Source organism: Conger conger, chromosome 1 (assembly GCF_963514075.1).
Source record: "Conger conger chromosome 1, fConCon1.1, whole genome shotgun sequence".
Classification (NCBI taxonomy): Eukaryota; Metazoa; Chordata; class Actinopteri; order Anguilliformes; family Congridae; genus Conger; species Conger conger.
In genome coordinates, this window is record NC_083760.1 from 6,884,821 (window position 1) to 6,906,316 (window position 21,496).

The following is a 21,496-nucleotide window of genomic DNA, read 5'->3' on the forward strand; positions in this document are numbered from 1 at the left end:
TGTGCGTGTGTGTGTGTGTGTGTGTGTGCGTGCGTGTATGTGTGTTAGGTGTCTGTGTGTGTTTGTGCACACGTCCGTGTGTGTGTGTGTGAGAGTGTGTGTGTGTGTGTGTGCGTGTATGTGTTAGGTGTCTGTGTGTGTGTGTGTGTGTGTTTGTGCACACGTCCGTGTGTGTGTGTGTGTGAGAGTGTGTGTGTGTGTGTGTGTATGCGTGTATGTGTGTTAGGTGTCTGTGTGTGTGTGTGTGTGTGTTTGTGTGTGTGCACGTGCGCGTGTGTGTGTTAGGTGTGTGCGTGTGTGTGTGTGTGTGTTAGGTGTGTGCGTGTTAGGTGTCTGTGTGTGTGTGTGTGTTTGTGCACACATCCGTGTGTGTGTGTTAGGTGTCTGTGTGTGTGTGTACAGGTCCGTGTGTGTGTGTGTGTGTGTGTGTGTGTGTGTGTGTGTGCGTGTGTGCAAGCGTGCATGGTTGTGTGTGTGTATGTGTGGTCATGAAAGAGCGTGAGACTGTGTGTGTGTTAGTGTTAGTGTGTGTGTGTGTGTGTGTGTGTGAGCGTGTATGTGTTAGCGTGTGTGCGTGCATGAGATTGTGTGTGCGTAAGGCTACATTCTGCAGTGTTTCACACACTCTCACTGGCCCCGATGGAGTCCCGTGTTATCAACCTCCTGTCCATCTCAGCTAATCAGGTCTGGGGGAGCTAATGGCAGCAGATCTGTGCTTGGCAGGCTGTCCAGCCTTGGGCTGCAACTCCATTGTGAAAGAAACGTGTTGCTGGAGGACGATACTGTATGTGCGACCATAAAATAGAGGTGTTTCTTCAGCTAATTTCTGTGAATTTGTACTCTCCCGACATACACATTTTTACACATTAGTATTCAATTCCAGATGAATACAATTAATTTGTTGTGACTGTCAATCATTCATTCTTCGACCTTCGACCTGGACAGCCATGAAGCCTACTAGCTTTTGTTGATACTCCTGTTTTAACTAATCTATTAGGGCAGTGCGTTGAATCTAGCCTCACCAGGTGTGCTTGAACCTGTTCCCTGACCACTGCCCTATAACAATCAACAATTAAAATAGTGTAAAATGAAAATCAGGATGGACAGTGGAGCTTAAACGGGATGGACTCCAAAGGCCAGGATAAATGCTTTGCTTTATAGCTTCATCACTGCTTATTACTGTGTCTAAAGTGGACCAGGCCTCCAGCCTGTTAACCACCACCCGCTGCCCACTCTGAGCATCACCACGGCCACACTGCCAACTGCTGAGGCACTAGGGTGAGAGAGAGAGAGTGTGTGTGTGTGTGTGTGTGTGTGTGTGTGAGAACGAGAAAGAATATGAGAGAGAGATAGAGAGAGAAAGAGAGTGTGACTTTGAGAAAGAATATGAGCGTGTGCGAGAGAGATAGAGAGAGTGTGTGAGAGAACGAGAAAGAATATGAGAGAGTGTGTGTGTGAGGAAGAGAGTGTGTGAGTGTGAGAAAGAATATGAGAGAGAGTGTGTGTGAGAGGAAGAGAGTGTGTGATTGAGAAAGAGTGTGTGAGAGAGTCAGAGAGTGTGTGTGTGAGAGTGAGAGAGTGTGAGAAAGAATATGAGAGTGTGTGTGTGAGAAAGAGAGAGTGTGTGATTGAGAAAGAGTGTGTGAGAGAGTAAGAAAGAGTGTGAGAGTGTGTGTGAGAAGAGTATGAGAGAGAGAGAGAGAGATTAGAGCAGTCTATTCCCTGATATCACTCAAAATATGACAATATCGAGTTGTCTCAATGTTACCTACATTACGTCCCCTCCACCGTCTGAGTGCCCCATCCCTTTACCCACAGTTCAGTTCTCTCTCCCTTACCTCATCAGATCAAATCTAACCTCACAATAAAGCGGGGGAAACCTTCCGTTCCCTTTCTTCTGGAACATTCTAAAGAGGCCTTTTTTTGTACGCGGTTCAGTTCAGACAATGCACGCGAAGATCTATTATTTGCGGAACTGTTTATCTTTCCTTGCGATGCGTACTACAACCTACGGTTTTCCTCCAGGAGGAGGGATGGCAGGCAGAGCGGGATTATAAATACCACTTATATAATTCACCAACGCGCCTTCGTCACAGGAACACTGGAGGCCTCTCGGTCAGATATGGCGTCTGACTCATCGCTGCATAATAATGGCAGAAATCACACTTCTGCGCCGAGTTAAAGAGAAGTCGAAACCGCTGAAAGGGCCATCGATTTAGCGCCTCTTCTGGAGTAAACAACAGCACCGCTAATTAGCTATGCCTCTTCGCTGCCAATTTCCGGGATCCGTTTGTTGTTATTTTTATCCGGAAGTTTAGCGACTTAAGAGGTGGCACAACCCGTGGCACACCTGTGCCACGCACGAGGGGAGAGCAACGGGGAGACGCGTCACGGCGACAAAGCCGCTACCGTGAGCGACGTTTTCCCAGGAAGCGGGAGGCAGAAGCACCAAGTCACACATCAAACGCCGCGTGGCTTTGACTCACTCCCAAATAAAACTGTTAAATGGGGGGGGGAAAAAAGGAAAAGTGACCGAGCGAATCTGTGACTCGTCCACTGGCAGATGGCGAGTCGATTTGCGGCGGAACTTCCGCGCGTTCGGGTAAGCGCGGAGTCACCCGGGGGGGAAAGCCAGGCCCTGACCTTTCACGTGGCGAAATCAAAGGGCGACCCAGAACCGCAGAGGGGAAAAGAGGAAAAGCCAGGATCATCTCCACCTGGTGCCTCCCACTCAAACCTCGGCGTGGTCTGGCGGCGGAAACTTCCGGAAAAAACGTGTCGTTGCGGAGCGCCGGGCCCCGATTTCACACGAGACGCGGACGTGACAGCTGCGATGGTGGCTTTCCAAACCGCCACGAAATCCGCGCTGCCCTCGCTTCAGACATCACACAGATCTGCCCGTCCAAATAAACGCCGCGCCAATTATTCAGTAGAACGCGGCCCGTTTTTCTTTCCTTTTTTTTCCCCCTCCTCTCAGTCCTCCACAAGTTTGGACCGTGAAAGTCGAACCCCAGGAGTCCGTAAGAGCCGGACCTGGGCCCAAAGTCTGCCACCGCGGGGGGAATACAGCGGGCAGGCCCCCCCCCCCCCCCCCCCCCCATTACACATGCCACCACCCTTTTTTTTTTTACCAGCGCGAGCTTTCTGTGCGTATCCACGTCGATCGTTTGGTCTGCCGCTCAAACCGCCAATGAGCACGCAGGACGGGACAGGACAGGTGGTCGGACAGACGGACAGACGGACCACTCACCGGGAGCTCGGAAGGTTCCGGTAGAAACTCGGCATCCTCCCCGAAGATGAAGTCCGGGGGCAGCTCGGGATCGCGGGCGTTAAAGATGATGTCCCCTGGGACAGGGAAGGGGGAAGGGCCATACGTCAATCAAATCAGGCAACCAATCAACTAACGCTCAGGCGCTCAGATGGAACTTCCCTCAACAGCACATTCACACAGAACTGGATATGAACACTGACGAGCACAATAACAGGCAACACTCCATTGACACATTTCACATGTTAACTTTGAATAAACACATCAACACAAAACTGAACAGAGAATGTAAATGAACTCACACATTTACACAGGAAAATCTTTACAACATGGAGCGTCCAGACCAGTGCCGAATCTGGTCCAAAAGGGGCTGGTGTGGGTGCAGGTTTTTTGTTTTCGTCCAGCACTATAACACCCGATTCAACTAATTAACTAATCACGTTACTTCAACTTCAACCATCAACCATCAACCACCTGAATCAGGTGTCATAGCGTTGGGCTCATACAAAGACCTGAACCCACACCGGACCTTTTCGGACAAGACGGGGGACCCCAGTTCTAGACACTCCGTAGGAAATAACGGAGGAACTCCCTTACATGGAAGTCACTAACGAAGCACAGTTAATTAACGAGGAGGTGACAAGGCCTCCCTCCAATCAGCTGTACACATCTCTAAGCTGCTGACAGTGTCTATAATAAGCATATTCCTCATGAATCACTCTGGGTGATTTTTTTTTTTTTTTTAAACATCAGATCTGGACCTGATTTAGATTAAATGGCTAATTAGCCACGATGACACATCTACAGTGATGACTGTAATTATGATGGGTTTTTTTTTTTCCCCCCATGGGTATTTAGAACCGTCATAGCTCTAACCCCAATGTAACCTCAACCCAAAATTACATCTCATAAAAGCATTTAGTGTATGACACAGACACAAGACCCGTAACACGAAAAAATGCACCAGTGTAACCTCTGCAGCAATAACACGCTTATTACATGCTAATACAGTATGGCTACACGGAGAGAGGGTTACGGTTGAGGTTTTCTTTATTGCCTCCTAAAGGAGAAAATGGTCTTGGCTCAGAGACCCTACTGCATAAAAAAACAAGACATCTCACATTTCACATTCATAGTTCACAGATTATAAAAAACACGTACATTAAATATAAACACACAAAAAACCCCACCCATACTCTATCCATCCATCTATCTGTCCATCTAGGTGTAAATGGTAAATGGCAGGCATTTATATAGCGCCTTTATCCAAAGCGCTGTACAATTGATGCTTCTCCATTCACCCATTCATACACACACTCACACACCGACGGCGATTGGCTGCCATGCAAGGCCCCGACCAGCTCGTCAGGAGCATTTGGGGGTTAGGTGTCTCGCTCAGGGACACTTCGACACAGCCCGGGCGGGGGATGGAACCGGCAACCCTCCGACTGCCAGACGACTGCTCTTACTGCCTGAGCCTGAGCCATGTCGCGTCTGTGTGTCCGTCTGTGTGTCTCTATCTATCTATCCGTCCCCCTCCAATTGCTTATTAATGAGTGTTATTGAGAGAGGGACAAATCAGTGTCTGTAATGGTTATACTTGCACAGACAAGTATAAGATGTATGAAAGTCCGTTGGACAGGATGAGATGGGACATATCTCTACGTAATACAGTGATGTATAGGGTACAAATTCACCATACTGCCTTTTGACAATCTGCAAGTCAATCTGCATTACAATGCAAGTATTATTGGGTATTATCTGTCTTGAGACACAGGCCTTTCTAACCACATTTGCTTGAATAAATTGCTTGCTACAAGGTCAACGTACTTCTTTGCATCCATACTAAATACTGTACAGTTACCCTCGGACCTGTAGCCCAACTGATCGAGTGCTGATGTCTAAAATACTCCATGCCCCCACCCCCGACCCACCAACGCTGTTTTCAGTCACACTGAGAAAGGCCCTGCCAAAACGGCTGGTTTTGTGCTGCCAATCACGGACAATAAAACACAATTTTGTGTACACCTCTTTCTTTGGTTTGGTTCATCCACTCAGCTTTAGCTATTGATTGGGTCAGTGGCACCTGAGAAACTTCTTTTTGTGATTTCAGGGAAAAGTTGAGTGGTAATAAACAAGTCTTCTTTTACAGCGGGGCTATGTTCAATATTCCTGCTATTTAGGTTTTTGCGAGCGGAGACATTTTTCATCGATTAAGAGTTTAGCAGCTCGAGCCTTTTCGACAGAAATAAGAAACAGCAGATGGACCTGCCCCGCTCAGAAGGAAGGTACAAAGGCGTCAGCTGTATATCAGCTGGCGTACGATGCCCACCAGTCTGCTAGATGGTCTAAAAAAGAAAAAACACCCTCCTGCCCCGCGACCTCGAGAAAAGCGACGTCTGTATAGTAAGGTTTTTCTACCCATTATCACGCGGCGCAGCCAACTTGGCCAAGGCTCATACCTAGCAACACGCTAAAAACCGCCGCCAACATTCATCATGTCCCACCGCTTCCCCCAGTCCTTACTTCTCAGTATAACACTGTCATTTTAAAATACAAGGACACATGGATAACGTTTATTTTCTATTTTTTCCCCCCGCCCCTTTTCTCCCGATGGCGAACTGGCGGCGGTGCGCGAGCGAGCTAGCGCGGCTAGCGTTGCTAACTGGAACGCGAACACACACTTTCGGAAAAATAAGAGGGCAGTTCCAGCGAACTCTTTTGTTTAGTGCGGACAGGAATGATGTGCTATTTTCGTGCTCCCTTGAAGACAAAACGGTTATCTTTTGGTCTAGAAAGTGTGAGTAAGCTGCAAAACTCTTCAGGATGACAGCATGAATACAGCTAATGGGTTGCTGTTTTGACCTTGCTTCAACGGGTTTTTTTGCAAAACAAAGGATTCATCTATAGGGGTTAGCCATTACGTTAGCGATTATGCGATCACGCTTCTGGTTTCACAATGACTTCTCTGCCAGTCTGGTTCGTTCAGTCTGCATCATGTTGACTGCACTGATACTGCAACAAGGGAGAGGTAAAACTGTACCTTACATTACTGGCATTTGGCGGATGCTATTAGCCAGAGTGACGCGCAATGAAGTGCATACCCATAACCAGAAAAAAGTGCACTGAAAGGAAGTTCTCACCGCAAAGAACAAACGTGGGCCTTGTAGATTAATCTGATGACAAACGTAAAAAAAAAAAGGTTTTAGCAAGCACAATGCGAGTAATAATAAAAAAGTATACACTTATGCCGGAACAACAATAAACAGCACACATAGTCAAATGGAAGTAGCAATAAAACCATCTAAACGAGCGCTTTCCATAAAATGAGAGATCGAAAAAGGCTCCTCTGTGTCTCCATAGAGGAACCGTGTGTAGTTCAAGGGCTCAATATCAGGCAGAATGCTTCAATCTTGGACCTTTTACACTTTTCACACTTACCGTAGAGAGTTCCAGAAAGAACTAAGAAAGAAGAGTCTTCCTGTGAAGTCGTGCCAAATAACCTTTTATTCTGAGTGCACTATAACTGAGAACGGGAACATTGGTGGGGATATTTCACTCGTATTTTCAGTTACTAGCAGGTGTACAACAAGTAGTAGAAGAGGCAGCTGGAATGGGGGGAATGAGGTGTCAGTGTAGCATAACTGTTAGAAAGCCGGACTTCTAACAGAGGTTGCGGGTTCAAATTCCAAGTAGGGCACAGCCGTTGAGCAAAGCACTTGAATTTCTTTGGCAAATAAGCAATTGAATAAATGGATTGTACAGAAAATGTCACTCTGGATAATGGTGTCAGCTAAGTGCCTACATGTAAATGTCATGTAGGAAAAAGCAGAATTCATGTCTGTACTCTTATAATTATGCTTGCGTGCATACATGCGTGTTACTCAAAAAAAAAAGGTTTGGATCTGATGGAAAATTCTAGACTTTTTCAGCTGCTTGCGGATTTGCTGTATAATCTCCCCTGTAGTTATAGGTGAAGTTTATTCTCTTGCATTAAGACCACAAACTCCCCCAAAATGCCATCCATCAGAAGATTATGAAAATATCCAAAGCATCCTTCATCTATAGAAAACATAGGCTACAATAAAACTTAAACATTCTTCTGAGGTCCGACTATCCATTTTTGTACATGAGTCTCTGGCCTTAGTCTCAAAAACCATGTATTCTACTATGGTGAAACATATACTACAAGGGACATACAGTGCACTCTCAGAAATAAAGGTACAAAAAGTGCCTAAAAAGGCACAAATACTTGTCGCTGGGGTGGTACCCTATAGGCACATCAAATTGTATCTATAGCCAGCAATATTTGTAGCATTTTTGCTTGGAAAACACATACAGTGCTCATTTGCACCCAAAGGAAACATTGCTGTACTTTCAGGCTACATGTCGGGAAATTATACGAAAATATACCTCCACTGTCACTTTATTCCTGAGAGCGTGCAGTAAAAATAAAAGAAATAATTTTTTTGAAAATAAATTTGCACTGCAATGTGGTTTTTGTCAGAAGTGACAAAGCGAGCTGGCCCTTTAAGACTCCCCTGCCCGTAGATGCAGAGAGTAACGGAGCGTGCTGGGTTTTTGGGCGGAAAAGGACAGAGCGGTTCCGCTGCCTCCGTTACGGACAGGAAGAGGCCGCCCCCCCCCCCCCCTCCCCGGGCTCCCATCAGCCCACACCGGGCCGCGGGAACGCCGTGATGTCATCGGAGGGGCGGGCCTCCGGGACACGGGGTCGATGGCGAGGGAGGGACATTAATTCAAGAGCCTCCGTTGTTCCGCTGTTGTGATGTTAGCTACGCGGCGCGCGCCTATTTTTACCTCTCCGCGCGCTCTGTCCTTTTTTACAGAACAGAGGGTGAAAAGAGAAAATAAATCAGTACTTTTCCACACAGAGAGGTATGATACAGGATAAGAGTTTCACATTCCAGACCTCATGCAGTACAGGCCCCCAAAGAGCTGATCTGCCTCCTCTAACACACACGCACGCACGCGAACACACACGCACACGCGCGCGCACACACATATATAAATGGTTGGCATTTATATAGCGCCTTTATCCAAAGCGCTGTACAATTGATGCTTCTCATTCACCCATTCATACACACACTCACACACCAACGGCGATTGGCTGCCATGCAAGGCGCCAACCAGCTCGTCAGGAGCATTTGGCAGTTAGGTGTCTTGCTCAGGGACACTTCGACACAGCCCGGGCGGGGGATCGAACCGGCAACCCTCCGACTGCCAGACGACTGCTCTTACTGCCTGAGCCATGTTGCCCCCTTATATATACACACATATATACACACATATATACACACACACACACATATACACACACACACACACACACACGTACACACACAGATATACACACGCAGATATACACACGCACACGCACACACACATGCACACACACATATACATACGCATACACACACGCACACACACACACACACACACACACACATATACACACGCAAACACACACACACACACGCACGCTCACACACACACATATACACACACATATACACACACACACACATACACGCACACACACACACACATATACACACACACACACGTAATCAAGTCATTCCCCACATCCCCAAAGCCCCCACCCAACCCTACTGTTTCCATGCCGACACTTGGATGACTCAGCTATTTGCACGTACAGTTCATGCCAGGGTGCCGCCCTGTTTGACGCCAAGGGGCAGGTGACGGGGCGCTCCAGCCGACCCAATGATGACCCCAAATAAACCCCTCCTCCCAGCAGCACTGTGTGTGATTGGCCCTGACAAGACCATCAGCGAATAAAAAGAAGCCATAGGCGGTCCTCCAGGAAGTCCCGCCCACTCACACGCGTATCAGGTTAGCATTGCTCCTGCCTGGACCAAGGCATAGGCCTCAGAACTGGAGCTGGTCCCCGGGTGCCGCACTGTGGCTGCCCACTGCTCCTAAATAACTAGGATGGGTCAAATGCAGAGGACAAATTACCCCACAGGGTTCAATAAAGTATGTCTTAATATTTAGGCACTCCAGTGTGCCTCTATGCACATCACTGAAATAAACTCCTCCTCCCAGCTGCACTGTGAGGGATTGGTCCTGACAAGACCGTCGACGAATAAGAAAAAGCCGTAGGCGGTCCCGCCCACTCGTATTCTGTCACACGTCCCTGACCGGAGGTGACCCTCAATATCTGGCCCCTGCTCCCCCCACCCCCCACCCCCCCAACTTCCAAATCTTCCACAGTCTGACTGTGTCATATGGACTGCGTTCGTCAAAATGGCGGTCGCTCCTCCCACCAGAGAGCCAACGACTTTATTACTTTCCGAATGTGTTTCCCTGGGGACAAGAGGCAATGACGAACACCCAGTTATGGACAACTCCTCACAGCAACAACAGCTGCATCATACTTGAGAATCTCCCAGCTGAAATAATATTTTTCCAACAGCAAAAGTAATCAGGAAGAATTTGAGCCAATGGGACATACTGAGTTATGGTAACATGGCTGACTCACTCAGATACCTGGCACTGGGGTAATTACTCTTACGGGACTTACCCTACTGTTTATTATGGAGAGCACAATGACCAGCATCCACTGTGTGTGTGTGTGTGTGTGTATATGTGTATGTGTGTGCGCATGCCCGTGTGTGTGCCTGTGTGTGTATACCCGTGTGCGTGTGTGTATGCGTGAGCATGCTTGAATGTATGTGTGTGTCTGTATGCATGTGGGTGGTGTGTGTATATGCATGTGTATATGTGTGTGTGTATACGCCTGTGTGTATGTGCGTGTGCCTGTGTGTGTATGCACTTGTGTTTATGCCTGTGTATGTGTGTGCGTGCGTGTGTATATATGCCTGTGTGTGTGTGTGCGTGTATGCACATGTATATATGCTTGTGTGTGTGTGTGTGTGTGTGTGTGCGTGTGTATATATGCCTGTGTGTGTGTGTGTGCGTGTGTGTGTGCGTGTGTATATTTGCCTGTGTGTGTGTGTGTGTGTGCGTGCGTGCGTGCGTGCGTGCGTGCGTGTGTGTGCGTGTATGCACGTGTATATATGCCTGTGTGTGTCTGCCACCAAGAGCGACTGTTACCCGAATCTGCTTCATGACTCACAGCAATTACTGGAACAGCCATTTAAAAGCATCCAAGCCTGCTCTTTGATTGCCCAAAACCATATTTGCCCTGAGAAACATCTAAACGGCCCTGTGGTGAAACAGTGGATTCCTGAAGCCTTCCATAGGCACAGACTCATCAGCCAGCTTTAAATCAAAAGAGAGGGCTTTTGTTTACTGAGTGGCCATTTTAAAGAGCTGTTTACGTTAGGTTAGCATTAAAACCAGAACCATATTGAAAAGGTCTGCCTGCACTGAGCATGTGCCGAGCTGCTTCTGCTGCCTGGCAGACCCACTTGCCAAACGACAGGCACTAACAAAGCTGAAAAGTCGTGCCAAGTCAACAAATTCACGATGTGTTTTCAGTTTACAACAATCAATCAGTTTACAACTGTCAATCTTTTAGCGGAGGCAACCGCAGCCACACGGGTATCTTGCGGCTTTTCTGAAATGTATAAAGATCAAGAAGACCCGTGATTTATTTCTGGGAGGCCGTCTTGTTCTGTTGGAAACAGGACAAAACCAGAGTCTTGACCTGGATTCCAGGGATAAGGGGCCAAAGTGGTTGACTCGAACTGTCGATCAAAGTGAATGGAGATATTCTGGTCTGTTGTTGTATACCATAACAACCAAAGTGCAGGCAGAGAGCATGCTCAGTCAATCGTGGTCACACTGGGCCTACAGTCTGTTTTCATGTATCTATTCACTGTACAGGACATGAGGCAACATGGCTCAGACAGTAAGAGCAGTCGTCTGGCAGTAGGAGGGTTGCCGGTTCGATCCCCCGCCCAGGCTGTGTCGACACCTAACCCCCAAATGCTCCTGACGAAATGGTCAGCGCCTTGCATGGCAGTCAATCGCCGTTGGTGTGTGAGTGTGTGTATGAATGGGTGAATGAGAAGCATGAATTGTACAGCGCTTTGGATAAAGGCGCTATATAAATGCCAACCATTTATGCACTCGACACCGAAGGCATTGACAACTCCACCAAACCAAACAGCTTCCTCATTCAGGGGTTCAAAGCAACGGGTTATTTAGCACAATCATTCAAGGATCAATCACTTCAATCTATTTTCTACTTTTACAGCAGAACAGAGCACTTTGAGAACATTCTAATCAAATGTACTGTTTGGTGGCACGGTGGCTCTTGAGCAATGGCACATTCAGTGCCTTGCTCAAGAGTACAACATCTAATTGAATCGGAACAAATCAAAACTTTTCGGTTACAAGCCCAGTTCCCAAACCAGTGCTGTCAGGAACCCCCCCCCCCCCCCCCCCGGCCATAAATAATGTTAATCAGACTGGAAAAAGCTCTTACACTTCAGCGTCTCTCCCGCGTACGGGATGTGCAGTTTGAAGCGGTCGCAGCAGGGCCCAGGGGTCAGAGAGGTACACCTGCAGAGAGAGGACGAGGAGGAGGAGGAGGAGGAAGAAGAAAGAAAACATCAGTGACATCACAACCACAGCCACCACGGAAAATAGAGAGGCAGGTGATGAGATAAGGCAGCTCCAAATCAGCGCTGACCTCCAGGTTACCCTGGAGCTACGGCCCCCGAGTCGGGACACATCAAACGGTGACGTCACCTGCCGCGGTCGAACACTCTCTGCAAGTCCCTGCGTGGCCACTCTCTGACCGCCCACTCCCGCTGAAACCGGGAGTAAGGTTACACAACGAGATCCAGGTCCAGGTGGACCACAGCGTTGTGCAAGAAGCAACACAACAGCATTACCAGGAACAGCACAGAGGCTGGGTCTAATTCGCCCAGGCCCTTCACAACCACCTTCATAATTAGCTCACAGTTTGGCATTTAGCAGCCGCTCTTAGCCGCACTGCTTTCAGAAAGGTTAGGCAAAGAAGGCAGAAGATGACACAGCTGTCATAACCCACACAAGGGATTGCAACACCCTACCACATCAAGTTAAGTTTCCCTGGTAGGTGCAGCTCCTTGAGTTCAGTTACATTTGGAGACATTTTGTGAGGCAGAGGAACTGAACATCCATCTTTGTGCACCAATCCAAACACAGGCAGGTCAGGGTAACTGGGACCAGTGTTAACAGAGCGTTTATGAGTTAACCTAGCCTGCATAAATAAAGGCTACAAAAATAATAAATAATAAACAAGCCTTATTTTATAAATGTTCCAGGGAACAATCAGGGAAATATGGCATTCGAGTCATTTCATTTAGCTGTCAATCAAAGGCGTTGCTTAGCAGCAGGAACTGCAGTCCGTTTAATGTGTCAGTCTGCAGGCTTAGTGACTGTCAGAGTGATCGCACAATTAAGTTTGAGGGAAAGTATTTCTGCAAAGTAACAAACGCAATTTCCAAACTCCAGATCTTCTCATTTCCTGCCACTTAATTGCCTCAGGACACATTCGTGAAATGAAAATGACAAATTACAATTTCAATGAATGAAATCGCAATCATTTACTCCTTCTCCCCAACAAACGCACCTGATAAAAGCAGAAAACAAAATTATATTTAACAGCCCGAAATTAGATGCAAGATTTCTACAGAAACAACACGCGGTGAAACGAGGTATTCTTCTGTCGTGCGTCACAGTGACCCATGAAGCTCCTCAGCTCCTCAGGGGGGGGTAAGGAAGTGGTGTTGGCCTGGTTCTGAGGAGCGGACCGTCAGATTCAGACAGAGTGGGAATGGAGGTGTTGGCCTGGTTCTAAGGAGCGGACCGTCACATTCAGACAGAGTAGAAATGGAGGTGTTGGCCTGGTTCTGAGGAGCGGACCGTCACATTCAGACAGTGGAAATGAAGGTGTTGGCCTGGTTCTGAGGAGCGGACCCTCACATTCAGACAGAGTGGAAATGGAGGTGTTGGCCTGGTTCTGAGGAGCGGACCGTCAGATTCAGACAGAGTGGGAATGGAGGTGTTGGCCTGGTTCTAAGGAGCGGACCGTCACATTCAGACAGAGTGGAAATGAAGGTGTTGGCCTGGTTCTGAGGAGCGGACCATCAGATTCAGACAGAGTGGGAATGGAGGTGTTGGCCTGGTTCTGAGGAGCGGACGGTTACACTCGGACAGAGTGTGGACCACATCGCTTGCTTATGACTCCCTCTTCACTCACAGGCAAATCCACTGCAAAAGACAACTCACTTCACTGACCTGGTTATATAAAGGTGAAATAACCCATAACCCTACTTGAGAATTAAATATATTTACATTGCAGTTTGCAAAAGAAGGCCTTTTCAAATGCGAATAACCATAAAAGTAAGCATTCTGTAAAAAATTTAAACAAATTTCTTCATTAATGTTATCTGCATTTTGACTCTTCCACTCTCTGGGTGGAACTGACCTCGCCCGTTGGGTGGACACTCAAAACCACAAAATAACCGAAGCAGCTATTGCAACACCGGCTCTCGCACCAGCCAATGGGGAACGGACACGGGCGTGCTCGAGTCGTTTGTGGGAGGATATCCCTTATCCCACAATGCATCGGCGGCGGCGGGGCATGGCAGGAGTGCCAGGCAGGCAGGCGCTCACCCGGTCTTGAGGTCGGTGATGCGGAGGCAGTTGGTGGAGTCGAGCCCCACGCGGCCGTTGCGCACCACGCTGGACAGTAGGGGGCGCAGTTCGGGCGAGATTCGGTTCAGGGCCACCTCGGGGGACATGCTGTTCATCTTCCACTTCCTTCCTACAGGACGGGCACGGGGCACGAGCAGAGAGCAGAGAGAAGAGGGAAGAGAGAAGAGAGAAGAGAGAAGAGAAGAGAGAAGAGAGCAGAGAGAGGAGAGCAGAGAGAAGAGAGAAGAGAGCAGAGAGGAGCCTGGTCAGACTGGTGGACCCTGAGGGTTCAGAATGTGACCGAGGGTTCAGAATGTGACATAGGGTTCTGGGCTGAATCGGGCTTTGATTTTAAGCTGAATCAAAACCCAGCAGAGCTTTGTGGCTCTTCAGGACCAGGATTGCAGACTCTTAACTCGAACTGATTCCTAGCCCTAACTCTTCCTCCGCGCAAGCAACAGGCCCACATTACCACGGACAAGACAAACATTACTCATGTTTACATGCCTGTCACAGAGTATCTGCTTAAAATTAACGAAACAATTTTCTACAGCATTGGCTTGATTTATGTAGTTAGCTGAAGTTTTTAGCCAACCCGTAAATGGAATGCATTACTTTTAAACCCTTTAGAAAGAGCATACAATAATAAAATGAAATTATTTCAGCACAAACTCCATCACTGTCATAGCGAAACTTGTGAAAATGAGGAAATGTTCAAAGCATGTCGGCAATTACTGAATTTGACCCAGGATTCTGTACCTCTCCATGTTAAAATAGAAAAGCAATTAATTCAAGCCTGCAAGTGTGTGGGAGGTATGTTCCTACCAGTGTAAACAAAACAATGTCCCAGAAACCATTATAAAAAGGTCATGCCATTGAGCTACTATATGCTGGCTATTAAGGTCTGACCAAAAAACAACAACGGCCTAACATCAGCTGTTTGACAAAAATAAAACCTGAGTTCATTTATAATATTCTACCATAATTTGTGGGGAAAGTGCATTGTAGTGCAGCCAAAGTGAAGGTTTGTGATTGTTTGGCTATATTTAAATGCTGTGTGCCTAATTAGACAGCAACTGAATATGACTGCATTTCACAGCAAACCCTCAAGACAATATCGCCTCAATCCTTCAAATGATATAAACTGCACATAATATCAGGATACTTGGCCCCATTAATAATCACATCAAATCAAAGGTCATTAAATACTGTGTCCCAATTTTGGCTATTTTTAATGCCAGACTGGGATGACTGCGACTCGCAAGGTCGGTGGTTCTAATCCCAGTGTAGCCACAATAAGATCTGCACAGCCGTTGGGCCCTTGAGCAAGGCCCTTAACCCTGCATTGCTCCAGGGGAGGACTGTCTTATCAACTGTACGTCGCTCTAGATAAGAGTGTCTGCCAAATGCCATTAATGTAATGTAATGTAATGTAATGTTATGTGCTATGTGTGTTTGTGGTATCCAAATTACGTTTGTTCATTAATGGCAATGCTTAATAATGCAGTGGCAACCAAATGAGATTTTTGTAATTCCCTGTTATCTGCACTTTCACTTCATTTTTTTCTTCTTCCCCCCAAAAGAAGGTTCCCTTTAAGCGTCCATCGACTACAGCTGACCTCCCTCAGGCACGGTCGACTGGGTGGACACTCAAACCGCAAAATAACCGAACCCGTCATTGCGACACCAACTGTTTTTTAATCGGCCAATGGGAAACGGATTGTGGGCGTGCGCGAGGAGGTTGTGGGAACATTCGGAAATCCCACAATGCAGCAGCCGCAGGGTGTGGCACCCGCTTGCTCACCCGGTCCAAAACAAATTATACAATTTAGCGCCTCCCAGAATGTGCGATTGTGCATTGGCCATCTCCAGCCATTGTACACTCTAGCTCATGCCATTGTACTTTGACCACATACTGCAAAAATGTTAAAGGTACAATAGGCAATTTCAGACTGTTAATGGTCAAGAGTGGAACAGCAGCAGCAAACACCTTCAAACCACAACACTGTTTATCCCTCCCCCTTGTCTGTAAACACGCTGACGTTGAAACGCCATTGGCTGTGGCAATTAAATTAGAACCAATTTTCAAACAATGAACCTGAATTATTGTACTGCTATACAATGTTTTGGTACAGAGTGTAGGGCCATCAACTGTATATTTAAGGACTATAAACACAAGCAGGGTGAGTCAACAGGTCACTGAGATTTATAATGGTCTTGTAATCAAATCATGTTTTCATACAAAACTCTTACCTATTGCACCTTTAAGTGATAAATTATAAATAAATTATAATAGAGCATTTGATGAGCATATTTTACTCTGACATGGTATGTTTATTCTGTCTTGGACTAATATAAATGTAACATGTTAACACCAAACACGTAATGTAATCAGTTAACTGTGCATCTGTACGACACTAACCTCCTATCTTTGCATTGCACATAATTTGTACATCACAGAATACAGCCATGTACCAATCTGTGTAAGTAAGGTTTCTGTTGGGATGACTTTGTGCCACCGCTCAAACTTTCTGGAACCATTGCCCTTGAGCAAGGGTACACAGCAAGGGCCGAACCATTTCAGAATTTGAATTGAGGCAACTTCTGCTCTTAATTATTTAATTGGCTCAATCATACTGTATCTTGGCCTTTCAAGCACCAGCTACAGTCGCAGACTGCAGGTGTATCTACTGATCCGGTACAGGAATGAACCAGTCTAATCTATAGAGTGGTCAGAAAACTACAATGAAAGTAACTGGTTGGAACAAAAACCAGCACGTAGATCGGCCCTCCACAACCGGAGTTGTGCACCCCTGCTCTAGAGTGTCGGTCGTACTCCATATGAGATGATTTAGCAAAGCTGACGAAAATCTCTGTGGTGGTTTGAGAGATTCCCAAATAGCATACAAGACGACTGATTCTGTGCCAGGCCAATGGTGTGTGGCCTTGTTGTTCACAGTGGCACCTTGCATCAACGTCCTGTATGGCCAACAGACAAATAATGTCAAACGGTTCCAACCGAAGTGCGCAGGAAATTTGGGACTGTTAATTGAGATTGCATGCACTATGAATGCACCAAGTAGATGACTGACTTAGAACATCATGTTGAAAGGTCAGTGCTTTGAAACGTTTAGTTCTTGGCATGTAGCCTAATCAACTGTTTTTAACGGAAGAATCCCTGGATGCCTTAGTTTCAAGGATACATCTGAACACTATAATTTGGCACTGATACGCCAAATCAGGAAGCCGCATGCAGTGAATTAGCGTTATTATCTGTTATTATCTAGCTTGCACAAGCTGGCAGAGTAATTCATGTGTAAAGAAGGTTATCCAATTCCACTCACAATTACGAGCTAGCTCAATGCAGCGTGTTAGCCTTGTGTTGACGCCACAGTTGTAGCTATTTTTAATGCTAGCTGACCACGAAGTGTCAAGATATGTATGGCGGACTATATTTTGAAGGCAAATAGCTTGCACGCTTTAAAGTTACTTCGCTAACATTAGCTACTGCAGTTTTCATTCACTTGTATTGCAACTGTACGCTAGCTAGCCATTGCCAGATTTCTCAGATTCTGTGTTTATTCTGACAAGACAAGGAGTTTATACGAATGTGCTTACACATTAATGTGAACTATTAACCACACTGTGCAATACGAGATATAGCAATAGCAGTCGCTAACCTGTTTACACTTGAAATCCAATATTGTTTCTTTACTTTCAACACATATTCCGCTCCAACCCCTTCCTGTTTTTCCGGCGCACGTCTTCAGGTCTTTTTAGCTGCACGCAGATATTATGAATGTCTATGCGTTTGCCTGTCTAGAAAATATTATGAAAGCGCAATTAACGCGTGCATTTCATCTGCACGGATACAATGCTACAGTCTTAGTACATTATCTTGAAATAAAAAATGAAAATCAATGGTTCTTTTTTTGTTAAGAATAAGAGGATATTGTGTCATAGACATGGCTATATTGAAAGCGGGATTTGAGGTCCTTTGCTTTTTGCTACATGGAATTTACGCATAGATTTTCTTTGGGTATTGTCATTCACACTACGCCAAACAAGACAGTTGGAGGGTTGGTAATATCTTCTGTTTAGTTAAGTTTACCCATGAATCACAACCACAGAAAATGTTTACTCGAGGAGTGGCAATCCATGCAATACGCATAGTTCGTTGTGATTGATTCTGACAAATGATTTGCTTTCTAAGAAACGAGGTCAGTTGGAGTTACTTGGAACAGGACAGGTGGCCTAACTTAGTTATGCGGTCTAACTGGCTTGCAAAGTTGTGCAACACAACTAGTCTCGAGACACAATCGTACTCGCTACAACAAAGCCGTTCAAATGTGGGCTTCGCTGCGGAGACTTAACGTTTTAGCAAGCAAGACAGCTTGAATGCGTTTCTAGGTATTTACTATTTTCCCGATTGTATACAAACTATTGACGTGTTTCCATGAACATTGACCTACCAGTTGGCCGACTATTTTTTCGAGGGTTGCGTTTTTATAGTGGAGGAATTTCTGCCTAACAAGTGTTCCGAGTTGATTGTAATTTATTGCAACTGACGTTACAGACGCGTGACTTGTCTCTTAGTGGGTGACCTGTGAACAAATAGGCCGCATACCGTCAAACACCGAACACTGTTCCTACTTAGTTTTTAATAAACGAACGCAGTGGGCGGCGAGACATTTTTATGGCAGTCCAGAATGTGTGATAGGCGTGACCCAATCACACAAAATAAGTAATTCAAGAATATGAAATATAACCTTTAAAGTAAGGGCAACACAAACTGCATTGTCTTACACCAGCAGACAATGCACGCGAGAATCAAGTACACATGAAAGCGGTATTGTATTTGTTTTTTTGTATTTCTTGATTCAAAAAAGCCCCCGCCCCCCCAAATGCCCTACGGCGCTATTCAACTCCACGTCCTGCGAGCCGCAGTGTCTGCAGGTATTTGCCCGGACCGTGCGCTCAGGTGGTGTAGCACACGGTTGAAGCGACACTGCGGCCCGCAGGACGTGGAGTTGAGTAGCGGCAGGTAGTGGATATCAATCCAAACTGAGGGTTCTCTATGCTTTTGATATGGAGTGGACTGGCTGAACAGGAAATTGTAAACTGGTAAATGGTTGGCATTTATATAGCACCTTTATCCAAAGCGCTGTACAATTGATGCTTCTCATTCACCCATTCATACACACTCACACACCGACGGTGATTGGCTGCCATGCAAGGCGCCGACCAGCTCATCAGGAGCATTTGGGGGTTAGGTGTCTTGCTCAGGGACACTTTGACACAGCCCGGGTGGGGGATCGAACCGGCAACCCTCCGACTGCCAGACAACTGCTCTTGCTGCCTGAGCCATGTCCTGGGAGGATGTCCTGAAATGGACAGTGTGGCCCATATCTATGTGACACTGTAAATGCAAATAATGTTCTTCAGGCCTCTGATAGCAGAGAACCTCTGGATTGGTCCTGCTCCTGCACCCACTTATAAGTGCGATATCTGTGATGACTAAGGGCTTTTGTGAGTGGGCAGTTATCACAAAGGCCTGGTTGTTCTGTGTGGACAGATCGGTGCTCTCAAAATCTTAGGGCTGCTTTTGTCAGCCGTGCTGGCCACCAGCGTGAAAAAAGGTCCTGATTGCTTACCGTACTAAAAACTATGGATATTTCCAGTGGGAACATGACCAACAATTACCTTTGAATTGTATGATTTTATTCAAAAGTAGGAATAATAATTGTTAATATAAATGTCTCCAATCCTTCCTCCTCTTCTGTATTCAGCAATTAAGATGTTGCCGACTTCCTATGAATTATTTTTGTCTGCTCAATAGGTGCAATACTGTGTGCAATTTTAGCATTGCTCCTTGACTGTCTACTATGGACTGTGTCTCAATGGCTTTAATTGGTAAAAAAATTTCCGAGTCTATTTTTAATCCACCGACAAAGAACAGGGAATTTGAGTAGGATAGCTGCCTCTGGAAAAAAAGCTATAGGTTTCGGGGTGGGGATGTGGGGGTGGCGGCGTGGGTGCAGGAGAGGGGGTGGGGTATCTTTGAAAGGGATCTGTCCCACAGCTAACGGCTGAGATTTCTGATCTGTTGCTCCTGGGTAGAAGATTAGCACACAGGGCTATTCACTCAGATTCATCCCGAGCCGTGAATTAATTACAGATTTACAGACTGCTGGACCACGTGCTGCAGCACTGAAATAATCACCCAGTTTAAACTGGCACCCTGCCCACGTGTGCTATGGAATGTGCATCTTACCTCGTATGCAGAGTGTCTTTCTTTACTCTGGCCCAGTTTAACGCGGGGAGAGCATTCAGTTCCTGATTTCCTGTGTAGTAATAGTTGAGAAAACACCCGATAACTCATCCCAGTGAGAGGTGTAACGTAAACAAGTTAATGGCATTACAGAAGCAGCTTTTTGCAGATACAGTATATACTTTGATACGAGTGCTATAAATAATGTAACTGGGTAGGGCATTTGTAATCTGTGACTGAGATTTCTTTTTTCCCCTGTGAAATGATGTGTGAAGTTTGTGTGTCAAAAATGCAGTATATAAAATGTACTATTCAGCGCATTTATCTGTTATCTGTTGGACAATTATTTGTTTTAGTTTTTATTATTCCTTATAATAATGTATGATAATGTGAGACCTCAGATCCTGAGAAAATGTATTATTATTTATGCATTTTATTAAAAAAATTAATTATGTGTTATTGTGTTTTCCTTTGTAAGTGGTGTAGAGTTATATGAAACACTCTAGGTCTGAGAAAAGGTGCTATCCGAATTAAATGTGTTATTTATTTCCACACCTTCATTTAAAAAAAAATGTGTGTTAACGACAATGGAAAACCTTTTTCTGTCTTTCCTCTCTCTTCCTCTCCTTTAGAAGATGGCGGAGGAGGGCTTTGACGTTGTGGTTGTGGGCTCCTGTATGACGGACCTTGTGAGGTGAGCACACCCCTCTTAAAAAAACGGGCATGCAGACAGACCCAGCCTCAGTCACTTTGGATGAAAGCGTCTAATAAGGAGCGTATCTTATTATTAGACAACTTTATAAGAAGCGTAACCTTCTTATTGGTTATCTGGGATCGAACGCCTGCCTGCGTATTGAGATCCACGTCTTCGAGACGAGCCACGTCACTCAGTTTGTCGAGTCGACCTCTTTCGAAGAATACAAATAATTGAATAATTTCCGTTCTCTGGAATCCAGAGTGGCACTGGGGCATTTGTTCTGTATATCAAGTTTTTGTGTGTGTGTGTGTGTGTGTGTGTGTGTGTGTGTGTAAAAATGTAGTAGAGAAATCTCACTAAATGATACAAAAATGAACAGATGTGCATCCTACAGCAGTACTGGACTGTCGTCCCCTTTTGTTCCACAACAAAATCACACCTCACGGCTGTAAATTCATACATTCAGTGCAGATTTTATTCCTGCCTGTGAATTACAATGATGGCTCGAGTGAGCTGAGCTAAACAGCAGCAGTGAAACGTTTACTGTATCTCCACTGCGTGTTGCACACCCCCCTTGTAAATACACAGCAAGGGCCGATCCGCTTCTGGATTTTGTGCCAACTTC

The 21,496-nt window shown here is 46.0% G+C and overlaps 2 protein-coding genes across 9 annotated transcripts in view; one reads left to right on the forward strand and one right to left on the reverse strand.

The window, feature by feature from the left end:
• Window positions 1–17,689, reverse strand: part of babam2 (BRISC and BRCA1 A complex member 2) — a 116,830-nt gene extending 99,141 nt beyond the window's left edge. Inside the window, exons 1-4 of one of the 2 annotated variants that reach the window (XM_061260965.1) lie at window positions 17,584–17,689; window positions 13,883–14,033; window positions 11,703–11,779; window positions 3,251–3,345 (exon numbers count right to left, since the gene is read on the reverse strand). In XM_061260965.1, the coding sequence (XP_061116949.1) occupies window positions 3,251–3,345; window positions 11,703–11,779; window positions 13,883–14,019 (309 nt within the window). In that variant the 5' untranslated portion in view covers window positions 14,020–14,033; window positions 17,584–17,689. Of the gene's footprint in view, window positions 1–3,250; window positions 3,346–5,730; window positions 5,801–11,702; window positions 11,780–13,882; window positions 14,034–17,583 lie in introns of those variants that run through there. The other variant, XM_061260973.1, reaches the window with a different exon arrangement.
• The window catches only part of rbks (ribokinase), a 35,518-nt gene continuing 30,895 nt past the window's right edge, over window positions 16,874–21,496 (forward strand). Inside the window, exons 1-2 of one of the 7 annotated variants that reach the window (XM_061261031.1) lie at window positions 16,874–17,015; window positions 20,810–20,868. In XM_061261031.1, coding sequence (XP_061117015.1) covers window positions 20,810–20,868 — 59 coding nt within the window. In that variant the 5' untranslated portion in view covers window positions 16,874–17,015. Of the gene's footprint in view, window positions 17,016–17,888; window positions 18,004–20,806; window positions 20,869–21,496 lie in introns of those variants that run through there. The other 6 variants (XM_061261007.1, XM_061261015.1, XM_061261060.1 and 3 more) reach the window with 6 other exon arrangements.